We start from the raw sequence: 22,685 nt of genomic DNA on the forward strand, positions 1-22,685 counted from the left end.
ACGATCTTATGTGCCAATCTAACAATCTGAGTTAGGTTATTGAGGTTCGCTGCTGTAACTAAAGCCTTCACTCGTGGAGGTAACCCCTTAATAAACAACTCGATTCTTCGGGACATGGGTCGGGACAAGGTCGGACACAAATCAGCTAACTCATACGACCGCTTCACATACGCTTCAATTTCAGACCCCACCATTTTCAGATCATAGTACTCATTCTCTAACTTCTGTATTTCGTCTCGAGGACAGTATTCCTCTCTCATCAGTTCTTTAAAATCGTCCCACGTAGTGGCGTTTGCCGCCTCAATACCTAGCAGTTGAACCTGGGCATTCCACCAGGTCAAGGCACCATCCTCAAGCGTGCCTGCTGCAAACTTTACTCTATCCCCAACCGGGCAGTTACATATTGCGAACACTGACTCTGCCTTTTCGAACCAGCGTATAAGTCCTACAGCCCCTTCAGTGCCACTGAAGGTCTGTGGCTTGCAATCCATGAAAGTTTTAAATGTGCAAACCGGTGGGTGAGGCTGGTTTTGTGGCGCCGGCTGACCTATTAACGAGAGAGAATATACCAACAAGTAAGACTCAAGTTTACGATTCAAAGGAAAGGAATGTCTGGTACATGTCATACCAGCCTGATAAGCTGCCAAGGCTGCAGCCACCTGGGTGTTGAGTAATTCTTCTAGCTCAGCTTGGGTCATATGGATTTCGCCACGCCCACCACCGCGGCCTCCACCACGTCCACCACGACGACCTCCACCACGTCCGTTCATGATTCTATAAGTATGGGAAGAAGGAACGAATTAACAGACCATTTCAAGCGGATGTCAAGTATTGCTATAGTATTCACAGTTTTCGAGGTTCTAATACAAGATTGACCAACGACGTGGGATTCCTTTTTCACACTAGTCGAGATTTACTGGGACTCACATGCACCCCACGTTGTTATTATGTGTGCACCCATAATAATAACCCGATTTGCATGCTTATCTCAGTTCCTCCCTACTCATGTTAAAAGGTTTCCCCAAATTCATGCAGTACGACCGACGACATCACAACATAGAGCATGTATGTTCAAGTAGAGTCCTACCCTTAAAACACGTAGCATAAACAGATAGCATAGTAATTCGTATTGTAATATCAAGTGTGCGTTCGGGTGTGATACTAATCATGAGTATGTGCTAACTATGCTATGCAATAGTAAACAAGAGACGAACCTTGCTGCCTGGAGCTGAATGTCATGGTCAATGTCGTATCAGTTCAGTTATAGTCTGGTTTTATAAATCATTTTTAAAACCAAATTCACTATAACCAGTGGCTCTGATACCAAACTGTCACACCCCCAATTTACCACCTAGGGAGTGTCCCTGTTAGGCGTGTGACAACAAGCTAGGAGCCACCAATTACATTGAATCACAAGTTCAAAACAAAGATTCATAACTTATTAGTAATAAAATTCAAGCACAAGTTGTTCGAAACCATTAAGTTCAGCGGAAGCATCAACGTATCCCAAAGTATATGTTTCACACAACCAAAGTAAATAAATGTTTGTTAAATAACTCATCAATGCAACCATGACCACTCGCACCCTCCAGCCAGCAAGTTCCTGCGTTCCAAGTACCTAAGGACCTGCGAGCATGTAACACGTGTATCAGACAAAGCTGGCGAGTTCACAGTTTTAGAAAACGTTTGTTACCCGTTGTATGTAAAACAGTTCAATAACCAATGCAAGTAATATTGTTAATATCTCAATTCCGAACAATGACGGCTCCTGAAATACACGACTGCCCTTCCCACGTACTCCTATCTAGTACTGGGCCAGACTGGGTCATTAGTTCACCTCCGTCCTCTACAGGAGCGGTGTGAGGGTGCCAAACCTAAGTAGCACTACTAACTAATACCCGATGAGGGACTTACAAAAGATGATAGGTGAGAATATTAACCAATATACCCGTTTTTACCCAAAGACTTATCCCCCTATGGGATACCCCCTGACTGTCCCCAACCACTGGGACACATGCTCGAATGTAGTGAACTCACCTTGGATTGCTCGGTAGAATTAATTACTCGTTTAACAACAGTGATTTACCAAGCCCTATGATAGTTACACATAACAGTCAGTTTGCATACAAGCACAACACGTATCATTTCTCATTTAATCATGCATTCAAAATTTATTGTGGTCCATGGTTTCCTCAAGTTCATGTCGGCTGACCAATTTCATGCGGCCTAATGCTCCCCCCGGCCCCAAACAGAAATGGTTTTAGTTGTGTGGGCCAAACACCAATACATGGTGTGCGGCCCAAATGGCCAACACACTTCATTAGTGCCATCTAATTATTTTCCTGGCCCAACTAGTGAAATTAGTTCAATGATACACAATCGTTTATGATCCACTTGTGATTTGATTCTTGAAATACACATAACATAACATCGGCCAGTAGATGATTTGTAAATTAAATCACGTATTACATAGTCCATTACATATCATCAATTCCTACATGTAAACCGCCAATAACACCTCAGCGAACAATAACATAGATCTCATTCATGCCATAACGTCATTGTTAGAACTCACTAATCAAGCCCTATGATCCCTCTAATTTCTGATTGGGCCGAATCCCATTGTAACCACATGGCTGATCACATTTTCCCATTTCTTTCACATGATGATGCATGTAATCAGATTTGAGTGATCAAATCAATTTAATAAATGGCCTACTTTTATTTAATGAATCTAAACTACCATTGGACCACACAACTATAGGTTATAAAATGCAGTTGGACCTTTTCTTTGATTGGGCCACTAGAGTAAAAGGCCTGACAACCTTTGCTATAGTATCACATGCCAACCAATTTTCACATACAATCTGATTATAACAGCAACCATGTGCGGGCGGATATAATATAGTTGTCATGTGCGGCCCACTATAATCTTTGATTTATAATAACAGTTCAACAATATCATTGAGTTATTTGGATTTAGTGGTAACATTCGTAGCAGTTTCTCATCATAAATCAACATCTTGCTCGAAATCCGATCTACACATGACTTAATTCAATGCATGCTTATCATTCCTGATCATGTAACCTATCCAAGAACATCACATCATACACACCATCGATCACTATCATGTATTTATTCAGATCATGCTACAGTTTAATCATTATAAATAACTTATCCAAATCCTATTCTATCATGCAGAAACCCTAAGTGCGTATCATGCTATACATAAACCCTCGATCAATCATTTGCACTCAAACATGCTATACGTAACTAGAACAATTAAAAGAATCAAATCAAAGTTAATTGCACTAACCGATGATGGTGATCCTGACTGGGGTTTTGCTACTGCCGTTCACAATAGGTGATTAGGGTTGTTGTGATGCGATTGTGAGACAAGTAAAATAGATACGTACGCTTGTATTAATAGGCCAATATTTGGGCCGGTTGTGTTTCCTAAACAAAACATTCAGTTGGGCCGGTTGTGTTTTCTAAACAACACACTCATTTGGGCCGGGTTTGAAACTTGTGCTCATGGGTTCCTTTATCAAACAAACACATGTATTTTGTGGCCCAATAAAGCTCATATATGCCATTTAACAAGACTACCGAAAACGTTGCATAGAAACACACAAGCACGGATGCAAGTACGGTACGTCAAAGGGAAGTAATGAAGGTTTAGAATGGTTATAATCACGCTACTAACCTTGGGAATTCGGGTTGTCACATTATTTTTGAAGTGGAGAAAAATATATATTTTATTAAACAACACAAAAATAAATTATTCTGATAGAAACTAAAAATATATATTTTTCTAAGTTTAATCTTAAAAACATATTATTTTTTAAGATCTATATGGAAGTATAGATATTTTTGTCAAATAAATTTATAGATATTTTCTATAAAAATTCTCTTAAATATGTATATGTCAAAAATATAAAGTTGGTGATTTTTAATTGTATAAAAATAATATTCCGGAAAATTATACACAAATTAAGTATAAAATACTTAATAAATACAAGAAAATACGTATTCCTATACGTATAAATACATACCGGAATACACTACCACTACTTGGCAAAATATGCAAATACAAGTATACCTATACTTTTTTTTTTGGGTAAAGGGTTACCCCGGTGAATTTTATAAATCAAAACCAATAAAAACAAGAGTGAGGCAGACATACCACACTATTGCTAGTCCTGGCATACCAAGACTAGACACAAACGACCAAACAAACACAACTAGGCAACATAAGCCACAAACACACCCAAGCCAAACACGGCCAAGTCATAAACAATATAAAAAAACTACTACACTAGTCCGGTTCTATCTCCAAATTGCTTCTAGGAATCTTCCACTTCTCCATCAAGCTTCCATTTTCAAATCTCCGCTTAAACTTGAAGTTCAAAATTCTCATACGGACAATTGTAATAGCCTCCTGAGCAACCACCGAAGCCGTACGTTGTCTTCGAGTAAACAACCTGTTGTTCCGTTCTTGCCATACATAGTAGGCTGCAGCCGCAACCACCAAACGACTTATGACGTTTTCGGGTTTCTTCAGACTCACGTTTTGATCCATCCAAGCCATAATATCGGACCATTCACCATCCACATGCTCCATATCGGTCATCACCCTAACATTATTCCAAACCTGGGCCGCAAAAGAGCATTCGAAAAACAAGTGATCTCTCGAGTCCCTGTTAAAACAACATAAAGGGCAACACATGAGATTTAGATTAGTTGCACTACCCGCTTCCCACACAGATAACCGATCTTGCGTCTTCAGTTTGTTTCGAATAACAAGCCAAATGTGGAACGAGTGTTTAGGGATGCATTGTTTAAACCACACCATATTCACCCAGTTTACTTTGCTTTCATGGTGACGAATACTATTCCAAACCTCCCAAGATGTAAATGAACATGTTTTTCCTTCTAAGTCTTTCCAAACCATCCGATCACGAACATTCACTCGTAGTATAGGAGACACTAGATTAATTAAAACTGGGAAAAGATTGTACCAGGCAATCGGCCACCTCCACTCACCATCCGGAGAAACTATATCCGCTAACGAAGATTGTAAATTAAAGCCTGCATTAGCGATAATTCTTGGGGTAATAAAGTTACGAAGAGGACCATGATCACACCAAATGTCACTCCACGCATTTGTTTCAGACCCACTACCAATAGATTTCCATACGAACGGCCGAATCAAGCTTCGGATGGCTAGGAGCTTCCTCCATCCCCATGTCATACGACCACGACAAGGAACCTCCCAAAAGTTTCTACCTTTTAGTTTGTAACTATGTATCCATTGAACCCATAACGACTTCCTACTTGTAAGGATGCTCCAGACATGAGACGTCAAAAGGGCTTTATTAACATCCGATAAGCTACGAACTCCCAACCCACCCTCATCCTTCGGAAGGCATACAATCTTCCAAGCTACCTTTGGTTTAGCAGACCGATGGTAATTGCCAGACCATAAGAAATCCCGCATGCGCTTTTCCAAATCATTTATAATTCGAGCTGGTAACATAAACACCGTAGCCCAATATATATGCATAGCCGAGAGAACAGATTTCACTAGCTGTAATCTACCCGCAAAAGAAAGAGTTTTAGTCGTCCAGTTATCAATTTTCTTTTCTACTTTTTCAACCAAAATCTTACATTCCTTATACGAAAGCTTAGAGGATATTAGTGGAACCCCCAAATAGCGAACAGGAAGGACACCGACTTGAAAAGGAAGAATGGTTTGAATTTCCTGCTTGATAGAACATGGAACATTACCAAAGAAAACCGTGCTCTTCGACATATTAGGGACCAAACCCGAGACCACCGAAAACTGATGAAGAGCATCCCTCACGACCTTGACTGAAGTAGCATCACCGTTTACAAATATAAATAAGTCATCTGCAAATGAAATATTTATAATCTTCTGTTTTTTACAGTGAAGATGGTACCGAAACGCATTACTAGAAGTAGCTGCATTCCTAAGTAATAGCGAGAGGGCCTCCATAACCAAAGTAAAAAGGTAAGGTGACATCGGGTCACCTTGTCTTAACCCCCGCTTGCCCTTGAAGTACCCATGTAAATTGCCATTAATGCTCAACGAATAAGAAACTGTGCTTACACAAGTCATTATCCAGCTAACCATTTTGTGATGGAAACCGAACGCAATCAGGATGTCCTCAAGGAAGGACCAGCTCACCGTGTCATATGCCTTCTGTAAATCAATCTTAAACGCGCATCTAGGAGGGCCAATATTCAGGTGATAATTGTGCATAAGCTCTTGTGTCAGGAGGATATTATCCGATATCTTTCTACCAGGAACAAAAGCAGATTGACTTATATTCACCAACACATCCAGACTACCTTTAATCCTTTCAGTTATAATTTTGCTGATACACTTATACAGCACATTACAACAGGAAATCGGCCGATAATCACCTACCGAGTTGGGGGTTCTAACCTTTGGAACCAAAGCAATGATGGTATGATTCACTTGTTGCAGCAGCTTCCCATTAACAAAGAATTCCTGGATAGCTTTCGTAACCTCATTCCCAACAATCTCCCAAGAGCTTTTAAAAAACGCCGATGTGAACCCATCCGGACCCGGTGCCTTGTTCTCACCTATGGAAAACATGGCACTCTTAATCTCCTCACTTGTAACAGGCCGAACCATAGACGTTGCAACGTTAGGATTGAGGACATTAGTGCATAGATCATTAAAGTCCAGCTTATCTACATTACGCGCTCTACCCAAAAAATCATGATAATGGTTGACAAAAGCGGCATAAACGTCATCGCCATTAAACTGAGTACCGTTAGCATCTTGGATGTTATGAATCTTACTGTACGCGTTTCTAGTTTTCACACAGTTATGAAAGTACTTCGTATTAGAATCACCAGCCGCCAACCATTCGGCTTTAGCTTTTTGCTTTAAAAAACACTCCTCATCATAAGAGGCCGATTGGAACTCCTTGAGACACTTAGCCTCAGCCTCTCTAAGCATAAGATCCAGCGGATTAGTATCAATAGCTTTTTGAAGGTCATCCAGCTTCAACCTCAAAGACTTGACCCGCTCATGCAGATTGCCTTGCTTGAATAAAAGACGTCTCAGGGGAGACTTTAGGGCCGTGAGCTTCTTAACCACCGAGAACATAGTTACCCCATGAATACTCTTAGCCCATTCATTAGAAACACACTGAGTGAAACCCTCCTTGGATACCAGGAAATTTGCGAACTTAAACGGTTTCGGCCTATCACATTTCAAACTATGTAACTTGAGAATGCACGGTGTGTGGTCGGAAACACGGTAAGGGTGGTATAAGGCATAAGCATCAGGATAAGAGTCCAAGAAGTGCTCATTACCCATGATCCTATCTATCTTTTTTAACACTCCCACTCCTAGTTTCGGCTTTTGGTTCCAAGTGAAGTGCATCCCATGGCTCTTGACATCGATAAGCTCATTATGTTGGATGCACTCATAAAACTCTCTCATTCCAATGGATACCGTCGACGATCCAACAAGACAGTCCTCCATAGATAAAGCTGAGTTAAAGTCACCCATCACCACCCACGGCCTATCACGAACAAAACTTTTGTGTTTGCAAAGATTATCCCATAAAACTCTTCTGTCTTGGTACTTATTTTCAGCATAGATAAACGAATAAAACAACTGCTTGTTATCCGATTTCCTCCTAGTTTGAGCATGAATTACCTGATCCGTATAGTGGATAACCATAAGATCCACCATATCCTTGTTCCAGCCAACTATAATCCTAGTGCCCCTCAAGCAACTACTACCATTCGAGCACCAGTCCCAACTACGGAAAACCCCTTTGCACACTTTATCCAGATTCGTAATATTGACATGCGACTCCAACACAGCACAAATATTAACATGATTCTCGGTTATTAATTGGCGAACCTCCTTTTGTTTCAGGGGCCGGTTCAAGCCCCTAACATTCCAAACCATTGTACTATCCATTAACACCCATTGAACCGGGAGTGCTTGCCCCCTCAGAAGGTTTTGCATTCGTTCCAGCTGCCATAAAGTCTGAAATTTCAGTATGTAAATACTCAAAAACTCCATCATCATTATCCGTAATACTGTTCGAGCCTCCCTTATAGCTTACGTCGATAACCGGGTCTCCATCCACAACATGCTCACCCGACAAAGCCGAAAAAGAGTTACGTAAATTCAAATCATTTCCATTGCTGCCATTCCCACTAATACTCTTGCCTACCTTATGGACGGATTTCTCATCCTTCTTACGTTCATCCGACTCTAGCACTGGCTCATTCGAAGCATCCCCCTTAGTACCAGACGTGCTAGCATGATTTTTGTTAACCTTAGGTCTATACACAACCTTTGGTTTTTGCTTTTTTTGAGGAAACGAATACCTTGCCATCCTCCGATTATCAGTAACAAAGCCCTCCTCGTCAACCGTTATCCCCTTAGCCTTACCATTAGGTTTTTTTGGACAAGAATGATCATCATGGCCAAACAAGCAGCATGAACTACAACGGAGCGGTCTCCACTCATATTCAACTTTGACCCGATCCAAAATAAACCCCTCCTCATCCATTTTTGGGATAGCCACAATGATGTGATCCTTTAGCTCATTATCAGCATTTATCTCAATCATAGCACGAGCATAACTGCTCCTACCCCAATTATCAACACACATGTCAACAGTATAAGAATCTAACCTTTTTGGGGTTCCTAACTTCGACGCCAGCAAACTCAATCCATCATCCGTATAAACTGCTATAGGTACATTGTGCAACTTCACCCATATAGGAACTGTTTTAATGCTGTCTTTTTTGAGTGTAATCTTGGGCGACCATACATTTAAAAACAGCGGAACCTTCCGTATTAGCCATGGTCCTCCTTCCAAAACCTTTGTCAAGCCTTCTTTTGAATCAAACTTAAAGAAAAAGAATCCTGACTCGTTCATCATAAGTTTTAAAAAACCAAATTTAGCCCAAACATTCTTCGCATAATATTCAACCACCGGGAATGGCAAACGGTTCCCTAAAAAGTAACCATATAGCACATTATCGAATTTGTGTTGTACCTGCTGCACCACCTCTCTTGGAATAACAATGTCCGCATCCTCTCTACTTTCCTTAGGTTCCATAAGTCTGAAGTTTACCTCTCTTTTTTTCCGAATTGACTGAACTTTTTCAGCATATGAAACTGATTTTTCACCACTTAATGTATCCCAAAACATCTCTTCATGCACACCTTCCGAACTGTTAACACCACGATCATCAGCCTTATTGTCAACAGGAACGGTGATCTTGGAGAGTTCATCAATAATGTTCACAACTTTTGGTCCCTGTTGATGATCAGAAATAACCCCTCTACGTGGGCAGAAAGTCTTGCCGTCAATATTTAATAACCTAGACGCAAAACCCTTATTAGGGTTTGACGAAGAGGACAGAATATCCGGCGGCTTCACATGCCTACCATCCGATTCCGACACCTTAAACTGAGTATAATCCATATCTTACCCAATTAACAGCATGCAACGTTAAATAATCACGAACGAATAAGAAAAAACCCAAGCGATCTGACAAAACCCTAGCAGGAAAACCGAAAAAACACTAACCCTAATCCAGACGTCAAAAGATTAGAAACCACGGTGAAGTCTAGTATCCTTACTCAGAAGGAACGACAACACCACAATTGCTAACCCAAATCAATCAAGAAGAAGATCAGCAGGAACGATGAAGAGGAAAGCTAGGGTTTCAGGAGAGAGCCAAAATCGCTCAGAGCCATTTACGCGAACTAGTTACTAACTCTACGCTTTGGGATCCCTAAGTATACCTATACTTGGAAAATATATATGTGAGGAATACATGACAAACCAATTTAAAAATAAATTATTTTTAACAATATTCCAAATAATTCAATGGAAAATAGTCAAGTTAAAATATCCTTATTTTAACCAATAATTATATAATTGGGAATTATATAATGTATATCAATCATATAACTCAAAGTATACTAAATTCAAGAATAAGACTTAATAAATAAATAAGACTAAGAGTCGTTACACGAGCTAAACGTCTAATAAAACATAGCACGTGTGTAGGTGATAGTACGACCCATGAGGAGGATCTTTGAGTTACGAGACAGCGGACGCAAACTTGTGAGCTCATGTCCCCCTTTTCTCTTAACTGTTTTCGGATTTATATATATCGAGGGTGGAATACATGTTTCAAAGGTTTCAATGGAATGGTTTAGCTAAGGAACGAACTGTTAGATCACGTGGATGGGTAGTACCTCTCCTAAGTGCCATTAATCTAGTTTAGACCGAGGGGCAGGAATGGTAGATCTATCGGGTGTAGCGAGCCCCACTCATGGGTCCTTGTGAGGCCGCATGTGGTGACTATGTCATTCCCGCCGGATGGACCGGACAAATTCGCTAGGTTTAAGCACTTCCTACGCACCACACATATTAATGTCCTTGCAAAACATTAATGGTCTATTCATAGACGCTTTACATACCGGTTTGCAAAAGGATTCTCTCAAATGTTTACGAGTTTATTTGGAACTCATACAAAACACATGAACTCGCTCAACTTTGTTGATGTTTTCAAATTACATGTATTTCAGGAAACTAGAGGGATCTGGCAGCATTGAGAAAGGTTTCAAGAAGTAAATTTCAAGTTTGATGTCATCCTACTTTTGAAGGGTTTAGTTTGGATATCTTATCATAGATAAGATATACGAATCAAAGTCTTGGTTTAAGAGTCTTTTGTTTAAAATTCCTTTATGGAAATTATTACTACTTTGAATGGTTGTAAACTTAATATGAAGTGTGTTGGTTTTTTTGGGTAAAGGGTTACCCCGGTAAATTTTATATCAACCAACAATCAAAACAAGTGAGAAGCAAAAGTACTTCCCAGTTCTCTCGGAAGACATGCCAACCGAGAGTCTACACGCGTCAGCAAACAAGACGCCTACAAAAACACACCAGTCAAACGAACAAATTACAAAACAAAAGAATTAACTCCTAGCCGTTATCATCATCAGCTAATAGTAACCCTCGAGGAAGCGACCAATCTCGTAACACATGTTCCGTTTGCACCGAGCGCCTGAATCTCATAGTTTGGAGCTTAAGCCGAACCGTAGAGATAATGACGTCCACCAACTGCGCCTTACTTCTTCGTTTGGTAGTAAATAATCTTCGGTTTCTTTCATCCCACACAAAGTATGCCGCCGCACTGACCACAAGCTTAGCGATCACATGAGCAGCCTTCTTGGAATTTGCTATACCCACCAAGAAATCAAAAATAACATGCCACTGGTTTGAGATGTCTCCCATATCAGCTTTAACCTTCACTTCATTCCAAACCTCCGAAGCATATCCACATTCAAAGAACAAATGCTCATGAGAATCCGGACCTGATGTACAGAAAGAACAACACATAAGATTAAAGTTAGCGTTTCCTGAAGTGTTCCAAGCTTGCATCACGTCTTGAGTCTTCAGCTTTCTATTCACTATGAGCCACATGACGAAAGAATGTCTCGGGATCGCTTGCGAAAACCATACCACCCCCGCCCACGGCACCTCATTCTGCATTGTTCGGACATCATCCCAAACCGACGCCGAGCTGAAATCCACGTTAATGCCCTCTCTACTTCGCCAAACAAACCGATCTTGTTGATTAGCATGCAAGACGGGCTGCCGCAAAGTCGTTAAGGCTGGAAACCGCACAACCCATTGAGCCGGCCACCGCCATTCACCATGTGAATACACCTCCGATAATTTTGTCTTCATGTTAAAACCCGCATTAGCAATCATTCGAGGAGTCACCATATTTCCGATTGGGCAAATCACATCCCACTTATCGAACCAAGCCAACGTGTTAGATCCATCACCTATTTCGGTCCAAATATGATTCCGTAGCATTGGTCGCAAGTTTAGCATCTTCCTCCAACTCCAAGTTAAATTACCCTTAATTGGAATTTCCCAAAACGATCTGTTCTGGATGCGATACGAGTGAATCCATTTTACCCACAACGACTCACGATGGGTAAGCACACTCCAAACATGAACCGCCATCAATGCACTATTCATTTCTCCCACTCGACGAATCCCCAACCCTCCTTCATTTTTAGGCAAACAAACCGACTTCCATTTTACCTTGGCTTTGCCTTTTAACGTACCACCTTGAGCCCACAGAAACCGCTTCATTCTATCTTCTAAATCTTTTATAACTCGCTTCGGCAAAATAAATACCGAGGCCCAATAAATATGTAACGAAGAAAGAACCGAACGCACCAATTGAATTCTACCCGCAAAAGATAAGCATTTAGTTTTCCAATCAGAAATTCTAGCATCCATCCGTTCCACGAGCTGTTTACAATCTTTGTATTGGAGCCGTGTAGAAATTAACGGCACCCCAAGATATCGAACTGGCAAGCTTCCCTCCTCAAACGACATAATGGCTAGGATTCGATGCTTAACTTGATCCGTAACATTACCAAAAAATACAGTACTTTTGGCCATGCTCGGAACCAAGCCAGACATATTCTTAAACAAATTTAGCGCATCCATTATAACTTTTGCGGAGCTACTCTCTCCCCTTGCAAACAAAAACAAGTCATCCGCAAAGCATAAATTGATTATTTTCTGCTTCTCACACTTACAGTGAAACCTGAAATCATTTGAAACCGCGACCTGTTTTTGAAGAATCAACGTAAGAACTTCCATCACAATTGTAAACAAATAAGGGGACATAGGATCCCCCTGACGCAAACCCCTTTTCCCTTTAAAGAAACCATAAAGATTCCCGTTAATAGCTAACGAAAAAGAGGTAGAAGCAACACAAGCCATCACCCACTTCACCATTTTTTCATGGAAACCGAACCCCTCCAATATCTTCCTTAAGAAATTCCAATCCACCGTGTCATAAGCTTTCTGAATATCAACTTTAAATGCACATCGCGGAGGACCGACATTTCGATGATAGTTATGCATTAATTCTTGTGTTAAAAGAATATTATCAGAAATTTTTCTCCCCGGGACAAAAGCCGACTGATTAATGCTCACTATATCCCCTAACCCTTCCTTAATGCGATTAGAAATTATCTTACTAATGCATTTATAGAGAGTATTGCAACATGAGATTGGCCGGTAGTCCGTAATAGACATCGGTGTAGTAACTTTAGGAATCAGCGAAATTATTGTATGGTTTAGCTGTTGTAACAATTTACCATTTCTGAAGAAATCATGAACGGCTCGACAAACATCATTCCCAACGATTTCCCAGCTCTTCTTAAAGAAAACCGAGGTGAACCCATCTGGACCGGGAGCCTTGTTACCAGCTATGGAGAACATTGCTCCTTTAATCTCTTCATCCGTAACATCTCGGACCATACCTTAAGCTTTCTCAACCGGCAACACATTAGTGAATAATTCTGGAGACGGGTCAATACTTATAGCGCCAGAAGTCCCAAAAAACCGAGTATAATGTTCAACCATTACCTGCGGAACCGCACCTCCTTCAAACAAATTTCCATTTGCATCCCGGATCGAAAAAATTCTACTACGATGATTTTTAGCTTTTACCACATTATGAAAGAATTTCGTATTCGAATCCCCCAATGCAAGCCACTCGACTTTTGATTTTTGTTGTAAAAACATTGCTTCATCACGAGTAGCATCTATATACCTTACGATAAGGTTATCATGCTGTGTTTTCAGCTCTAAATTCATCGGAGCTTCATCCATCGCCCTTTGACACGCATCCAGATTGTTCCGCGCCTCTTTTACCTTTTCATGCAAATTACCTTGCTGTTGAAAAAGCTTACGTAACGGTCTCTTAAGCGCTTTGAGTTTCTGAACTACTTGGAACATGGGGAACCCCTGCATATCTACATCCCAAATGCGTTTTACCTCTTCCATAAAACCCTTTTTCTCCGACAACAAATTTACGAATTTAAAAGGTTTCGGTTTCTCCCTCGTAAGACTCGGCAAAGATAGAATACATGGTGAGTGATCCGAAATTCTGTATGGGTGATAGCACGCCGCTGCCGCTGGGAAAACGTCAATAAACGGAGTGTTACCCATGACTCTATCTATCTTTTTAAACACCGCACCTTGTTTCTGTTTGTTCGACCACGTATAATGTAAACCGGAGCTATTAATATCAAAAACCTCAATATTATTGACGCACTCCTTAAACTCCCTCATTCCAACACTACTTGTTGATGAACTCGTTAACGAGTCTTCCAAATACAATGAGGAGTTAAAATCTCCCATTATAACCCAAGGGTTATTCTTCATAAATGCGTGATGAGAACACAAGTCATCCCATAGTTTTCTCCGATTCTTATAGTGATTATCAGCATAAATAAACGAGCAAAAAACTGTTTTCCGATCCATTTTGAAAATAATCTGAGTGTGCATTACCTGATCAGATTGGGATAACACCATAACATCAACTACATCGGCATCCCACCCCACCATAATACGTGTTCCTTTTTGACAGCATCCCGAGTTAGTCGCCCAACTCCAAGACCTACAAACTTTTTTGCAAACACTCGATACATTAGAAGCATCCACATGAGTCTCCATAATAGCACAAACCTGCAAATGATTATCCTTCATGACCTGCCGAACCTCTTTTTGTTTCAGGGGCCGGTTCAAACCCCTTATATTCCATGCGGCTAAGCTACCCATTAAAAACCCCTTTCTCCGGGTGTGCTTGCACCCTCAGCTCCTTTTTTTTCCAGTTTCTTATCTAGGTAATTCGGGATTTCACCTAAAAGCTCATCCACCTCTACCCCATCGTCGATAACCTCCTCATATCCGTCCATACCTCCTTTAGCTTTTGGTTTCGGTTGGCCACTAGATTTATCATTCAACCCATCCGTATGCGGCTGCTCTTCATCGACCTGAAGAACATCAAACGGGTTTGAGACATGAACCCGAGACGACGAAGCAGTCGTCCCATCAACCTTCTTCTTAACCACCGGCCGATAAATCACTTTTTGTTTCTGCGTTTTAACGTTAACACCTTGCTGACCTCCTTTCTTATTTTTGCCTTTAACTTCCTGGAAGTTGTCTTTTCTCTTGTTAAGATCATTATTTGCCTCTGGTTTCGGTTGCTTTGGGCACGTATTGTCATCATGTCCAAAAACACAACATGTAGAACATCTCATCGGTTCCCAGTCATATTCAATTTTCACCTCAGCCGTGGCATAACCTGTTCCTTCCATAGACGGTATTGCAACCTTCACACTTCGTTTTAATTCTTTGCTAGCATGAACTTCTATCAGTGCCCGAGCAAAGCTGCTCCTACCCCACGATTCGGAACACATAGATGCCGTGTAAGAATCTACCATCTTAGGCACTCCTATCTTCGACGCAAGTAAACTCAAACCATCTTCAGTAAATGCAGGTAACGGCACTTCATGCATTTTAACCCACACAGGTATTTCGGTAATTTCCTCCTTCGTCACATTAGCCGACGATGACCATTGTTTCAGAATAATAGGGACATTCCTTATCATCCATGGACCATCCTCCAGTAACTGTTCCATCCCTTGCTTCGTGTTAAACTTGCTTCGTGTTAAACTGAAGTGTGTTGGTTGAAACTAAACAACTTGTGTTTGTATTATTTTTAAAACTTATGAATGGATGAACATCATGTTTTAATCATGTAGCTGTTTATTATCATTGAATGCAATTGTGACAACCCTCACCAAATCAGGTATCCGTACGAATTAATTAATATTTAATTAACGCTTAATTACTGTGCTTGCTTACAGTTGTGAATAAACTGCTACTTGATTTCTGATACATACTTATCATGCATCATACATTATTACTGTCACTCCATTATTTACACAGAACTATAGTGACAAACTTGATGCACAAAAGCACAGTAGCACAATGAACGGATAACCCAGTAACAAGCTGACATAGCCAACACTAGACAGGCACTGTCTCTCAGGCCAATATGAGCCGGGAATAGATCACTACACTGGTAGGGAGTGTAGGGAGGTGAGGATTGTAAAACTGCGTCACTAGGTGATAGTTATAGTGACCGGATGTGCCTAAAACATGCTCTGATAACAAAATTCTGCACTTTATTACAAAATTCAGAATTTTATTTAACTAGTAAAGTGCAAAAACATGGGAAAATAATACTAGACACTTCCTAAAGTGTCGAGAATTCATTGTGTCACTAAAAATAATATTAACAACACTTTAAATGCTTATTTAGCACTTTAACGGATTAATATCTAACCGAACAACCGGACTTTGCCCGGAACATGAAAATATTGTCAATGACATTGTTTTTCCTTTTCTGAGCTAGTTAGGGTCCCCGAACACCCTAACACCCGTTATATTTTTTTTGGGTAAAGGGTTACCCCGGTGAATCTATTATAAACCGCAAATAAGTACAAGTAGTGAGGATGAATTCCACACTAGTTCATATACAGGACATGCCCCATATATGTATGCCAACAAACATAAAAAAAACCTATGACATCACATCAAACCTAGCCTACTATACATCATGCAAAGATATCTAGTAGACAAAACAATAAAAAACCAAAATCTTCAACCTCCATCATCGAAAATGAAGTTGCCACGAAACGGCAGCCCCTTTAGACGATCCCAAGACAGGCTAACCATTGAAGATCTTTGTGGAAGAGGTGCTTGCCCCTGTTCTAGAAGACGAAGGATATGTACCCGAATCCTTGGTTTCATCATAAACAACTTCAACCCCGTCCTCATCTAAATCCACATGAATCTGTCTGCCCCCTTTATTTTTCTCTTGAGTTGAACCACCCCGACCCCCAACATATTCGAGCGCAGAAAACGGGTTATGGGTTTGGATTTTATGGGAAGTCGAAACCTGCTGAGAAGTAACAGGCTTTTTCTTCCTATCCACCGGCCTGTATTCAAATTTGGGCTTCTGGTTATTAACTTGAAAGCCATTCTTCTTTGCACTCTTCTTAACCGGAACGTCAGTGAAACCATCCTTGTCTACTATTGGCTTGTTAATAGGAGATTTAGATGTTGAGCCAATGCGAGTAGGGCATTCCTCAGAGTCATGCCCAAACACACAGCGGTGAGCACATCTTGGAGGTTCCCATTCATACTCCACCCGAATAGTCTCCGTAACATATGTGACAACTCGAATTTCCAAGATTTCTATTTCGTATTTATTGCACGTTCATGTAATTGCACAATTGAATTCCATGAAATTATATATATTTTGATTGTTTGATTGGGTATAGTTGTTGGTTATTTGTGAAACTTGTCAAATGTGTAAACTTGGTGGTGGAACTATGAAACAGTAAACTTGTCAAATATGAGATGGTGTGCATTTGTAAATTATAACACTTAGGGATGTAGATGGAAATTAGTGAAATCCTAAATACTTAACCCTAATCTCATTTCTTTAATCATTTGCACACAAAACAAAAACACGTACTTTCACCTCTCTAATCCTCTAGCAATCATCATCACCAAATCATTGGCAAGGCATCACAAGTTTGATTCCTCTCTTTCTCTAGAATCATTCAAGGTAATTGTTTATGATTATTGTAATACTTGTAAACCTAATTGATTATTTGATTTCATAAATCCTTGGTTCTTGTAATATGTGCAAACCCTAGTTTTCATATGATCATTCTGTGATTGATTGATGGTTGATTGTTGTGAAATGGGTGTAATTGATGTGGAATCATTGGTTGATGATTAAGATGCAAGATATGTAGAACTGTTGATTGATAATTGAACATTCACTGTGAAAATGTATGAATTAGGGTTTTGAGCCGTATGAAAACGTAACTGATTCAATCACGTTAGACTTGAATAATCGTATGAATGATTGATTTAGTTGCCTGAGTTTATTAATATGCTTAATGTTGTCCGAGTTTAATTTCATTACCTTGGTCCGAGTTTAAATTACATTAGCTTGTCCGAGTTTATTAATGTTAAGATGGAGGTCCGAGTTTATTAATGCTAAATGGAAGTCTGAGTTTAATAAGTTAAAGGTCCGATCTTAGTGAATTATAAGTTGTCCGAGTTTAATGGACTATTCATGGACCGAGTTTAACAGGATCATCCATGTCCGAGTTTAATATGATCACACATGTTCGAATTTATATGCTGAGTATATGTCTGAGGTTGTATGATGATTATATGTGATATACGAGTTTTGAACAGGGGAGACCCCCCCCCCCATACTTGTCTGAGTTTTTGAAAGATGCATGATCCTGTATATATTCATATGAATTACGTGAAATGCATGAATGGGTTAACGGTTACGTGATACATGATTGATATGTGATATTGGCTGTCAAGCACTATACGACATTAGAATTACATGCGTATCATTTCGAACATGAACTGATTTGCTATACATGCATACAATAGGACTTGATTAATTACTTGTGAGTGCATAACCTAGCATACCGAGCAAACCAAGGTGAGTTCACACTCTTACCAAGGCATGGGATTCCCGGGGTGTTGGGAATGGGATTGAAAGGTTGATTAGATACACTATTGACACTATGACTAGACTACCACATTACTATCCTCGGACGTGAAGGATACTTATACTGATCACTATCCTCGGATGTGAAGGATACTTATACTGATCACTATCCTCGGTTGTGAAGGATACCTATAGTTACGAGTAGTCTAGTGGTTATACAACGTGGAACACCACCACCAATAACGTGGAACACCACCACCAATAACGTGGAACACCACCACCAATAACGTGGAACACCACCACCAATAGAACATACAAACGGCCCAGTAGAGCCACCTGTTACAAACGAACTTACTATTACGCATTTACTTTCTGTGAACTCGCTCAACTAGTTTGTTGATCATTCTGTTACATGCCTTGCAGATCGTTAGGTACTTGGAGCTTGCACTGGAGAAGCGGGTCGTTGTGGACAAGGATCGTGGCTTTTCTGTTGAGCTATTATGACACTTAAAACTGTTAACTACTACTGGTTTATTTACTATGCTTCCGCTACATTTTGAAACGATGATTTGTTTGATCACCTTTTGTATTGAATGGATGGTTTTCAGTTATTTTACTTAATATTAAATGCATGTTCAATATGATTGGTGGCTTGATCCTGGTCAGTCACGCTCTCAAGCGGTGATACTCCGCAGGTGGATTTTGGGGGTGTGACAGATTGGTATCAGAGCCATTGGTTATAGAGAACTCGGTTTTAATATGGAAAAACGTTTTATTAAAACCAGACTATAACCAGAACAGTGCTCTCAACGATCCACAACGACGCTTCGCTCCACGTGCAAGACTCAACTTCTTAGGTAATAAGGTTTGTGTTTATTGCCTACATGCTAGAATTTGCATAGAACTTTGCTCGTAGTATGCTTACATTACCTTGCTCACAACTTGACATTGCATGAGAATACTTATGTGCTTACACTCTTCTGTCATCGCACTATTCGCGAACCTTTCTCACTTATGTTGCCTTTGATGTGAAGATCAATGGCCGCACGAATTACCATGACTCAAGCCCAGCTAGAGGCTCTCGTTGCTGCGGCAGTTGCAGCTGCACAAGCAGGTAGTGTACCCTGCAGTATAGACACTAGGATCCTTAGATCCTACATTAATTCTTGTACTTAACTTTGCCCTATTCATACACAATAGGTCAACCCGCTCAGCAACAACCTGGGTGCACATTCAAGAATTTCATGGACTGTCGTCCTAGCTCGTTCAGTGGCACGGAGGGGGCAGTTGGACTCCTCCACTGGTTTGAAAAGCTCGAGTCGGTTTTCGAAATGTGTGAATGCCCTGAGGCTCGCAGGGTGAAGTTCGCCACTGGCACACTTGAAGGGATTGCGCTCACTTGGTGGAACGCACAAGTGCAGATCTTAGGGTTGGCAGCTGCTAACGCCACACCCTGGAATGAATTCAAAGAACTGATCAAGAGGGAATACTGCACTAGAGAAGACATTCACAAGTTGGAGGACGAGTTGTATAACTTGAAAATGGTTGGTTCGGAAATCGAAGCTTACACCAAGAGATCAAATGAGTTGGCTGTGTTATGTCCAACTATGGTGGACCCTCCATACAAGCGTATTGAGTTGTATCTCAAAGGTTTGGCACCAGAAATACAGAGCCACGTTACCTCAGCTAACCTCAACAACATCCAGGAAATCCAGCGTCTCGCTCATCGCATCACCGATCAGGCAGTGGATCAGAACAAACTGCCAAAGCGTATTAGTGCTACTGCTACCACTACTGCTTCTACTACACTTGCTACTCCCAGTGAAAGTAAGAGAAAATGGGATGGGGATTCTAGCAAGGGATCAGCTTCAGTGCAGTCGCAAGCTCAACAGCGAAAGACAGACAGTTACCAGAGTCCAAGTCAGCACTCCTCAGGCAGCCACAGACAGGGAGGGTATCGAGGAAACCTTCCAAAGTGTAACACCTGCAACAAACATCACAGTGGCCAGTGTAATAAGGTTCGTTGTCAAAGATGCCTCAAGATGGGTCACGAGGCTAAAGATTGTAGAAGCGCTCGTCCTGCAAACCAGAATCAGCAGCAACCCCAGGCACAACAGAATCAGCAGCAGGGTAACAAAGGGTGTTTTCAGTGCGGTGCAGAGGGTCACTTCAAAAGGCATTGCCCTCAGTTGAACAGGAACCAGAATAACAACAATCACAACAACAATCAGGGCAACGGGAACAATAACAACAACAACGGGGGAAACAACAACAACAACGGCAATGAAGCTCGTGGTCGTGCTTTTGTGTTGGGTCGAGGAGATGCAGTGAATGATCCCAATGTGGTTATGGGTAAGTTTCTTCTCGACGATATTTATGTTACTGTCTTATTTGATTCGGGTGCTGATACAAGCTATATGTCATTGAAAATGAGTAAATTATTAAAACGTACACCAACACCTCTAGACACCAAACACGTCGTAGAACTAGCCAATGGTAAAAGTGTAGAAGCCGCACAGGTAGTCAAGGGTTGTAGTATTGTTCTAGCGGGTCAGACTTTCTCGATTGATCTCATACCCATAGTTTTGGGTAGTTTCGACGTCGTCATCGGTATGGATTGGTTATCCCAACATCACGCGGAGATCTTATGCAAGGAAAAAGTTATTCGTATTCCTCGCTCCAGTCAAGAACCTCTCGAAGTACAAGGTGACAAGAGTGGTGCTGTGGTTGGCATCATCTCTTTCTTAAAGGCGCAGAAATGTTTACGAAAGGGACATACTGCCATTCTGGCACTTGTCACTGACGCATCAGCAAAGGAAAAGAAGCTGGAGGATATACCAGTTGTGCGTGATTTTCCTCAAGTGTTTCCTGAAGATTTACCTGGTTTACCTCCTCATCGTCAAGTCGAGTTTCAGATTGAGTTAGCTCCTGGAGCAGCACCAATAGCCCGCGCACCGTATCGTTTAGCTCCGACCGAACTGGAAGAACTGTCGAAGCAGCTACAAGAGCTCTTGGAAAAGGGCTTTATTCGTCCAAGCTCTTCGCCTTGGGGAGCTCCAGTGTTATTTGTGAAGAAGAAAGACGGTACGTTCAGGATGTGTATCGACTACCGTGAACTCAATAAGGTGACGGTGAAGAACCGTTATCCTCTTCCGCGCATAGATGACCTATTCGACCAGTTGCAAGGGTCGTGTTACTATTCCAAGATTGATTTAAGGTCAGGGTATCATCAGCTGAGAGTCCGGGATGAGGACGTCTCCAAAACCGCTTTCAGAACTCGCTACGGTCATTACGAGTTTCTTGTCATGCCATTCGGGCTTACGAACGCGCCTGCAGTCTTCATGGATCTTATGAACAGGGTGTGCAAACCGTATCTTGATAAGTTTGTTATCGTCTTCATCGACGACATTTTGATTTACTCCAAGAGTCAGGAGGAGCACGAGCAGCACTTACGCCTTATCTTGGAACTTCTTCGAAAAGAGCAACTGTACGCAAAGTTTTCAAAATGCGACTTCTGGCTTCGTGAAGTCCACTTCTTAGGCCATGTGGTAAACAAGGATGGGATTCATGTCGATCCATCCAAGGTTGATTCGATCAGAAACTGGCCAGCACCACGTACACCGACAGAAATACGCCAATTCTTGGGTTTGGCGGGTTACTACAGGCGATTTATTAAAGACTTCTCCAAGATCGCGCAACCACTTACTATGTTAACACAGAAAGGTGTCGTTTACAGATGGGGTAATACGCAAGAGACCGCTTTTCAGTACTTAAAGGATAGGCTTTGCAGCGCACCTATTCTCTCATTGCCAGAGGGCACGGATGACTTCGTGGTTTATTGTGACGCATCGATACAGGGGCTTGGTTGTGTATTGATGCAGCGGGATAAAGTTATTGCCTACGCTTCGCGGCAACTCAAGGTTCATGAACGGAACTACACGACGCACGATTTAGAGCTGGGAGCTGTTGTTTTCGCGCTTAAGATATGGCGACACTACCTGTACGGTACCAGGTGCACGATTTACACCGATCACAGGAGTCTCGAGCATATTCTTAAGCAAAAGGATTTGAATATGCGTCAACGGAGATGGGTTGAACTTCTGAACGACTACGAATGCGCCATCAAGTATCATCCAGGCAAGGCCAATGTTGTGGCTGATGCCCTCAGTCGGAAAGACACTCTACCGAAGCGCGTGCG

The 22,685-nt window shown here is 41.2% G+C and overlaps 2 protein-coding genes across 2 annotated transcripts; both read right to left on the reverse strand.

Annotated features, from left to right (window-relative positions):
- Nucleotides 1-13,407: 13,407 nt before the first annotated feature.
- Nucleotides 13,408-14,709, reverse strand: LOC110890031. The gene has a single exon (XM_022137597.1). The coding sequence runs from the start codon at nt 14,707-14,709 to the stop codon at nt 13,408-13,410; it is 1,302 nt and encodes a 433-aa protein (XP_021993289.1).
- LOC110890040 lies at nt 14,709-15,572 on the reverse strand. Its single transcript, XM_022137604.1, has one exon. It carries the CDS (start codon nt 15,570-15,572, stop codon nt 14,709-14,711), a length of 864 nt encoding a protein of 287 aa, XP_021993296.1.
- Between the last annotated feature and the right edge of the window lie 7,113 nt (nt 15,573-22,685).

This window comes from Helianthus annuus, chromosome 2 (assembly GCF_002127325.2).
Source record: "Helianthus annuus cultivar XRQ/B chromosome 2, HanXRQr2.0-SUNRISE, whole genome shotgun sequence".
Taxonomy (NCBI): domain Eukaryota; kingdom Viridiplantae; phylum Streptophyta; class Magnoliopsida; order Asterales; family Asteraceae; genus Helianthus; species Helianthus annuus.

Excerpts from the sequence above, each read along its gene's own strand:
- LOC110890040 (XM_022137604.1), bottom strand. The coding sequence starts at position 15,572 with ATGGAACAGTTACTGGAGGATGGTCCATGGATGATAAGGAATGTCCCT.
- LOC110890031 (XM_022137597.1), bottom strand. The coding sequence starts at position 14,709 with ATGGGTAGCTTAGCCGCATGGAATATAAGGGGTTTGAACCGGCCCCTG.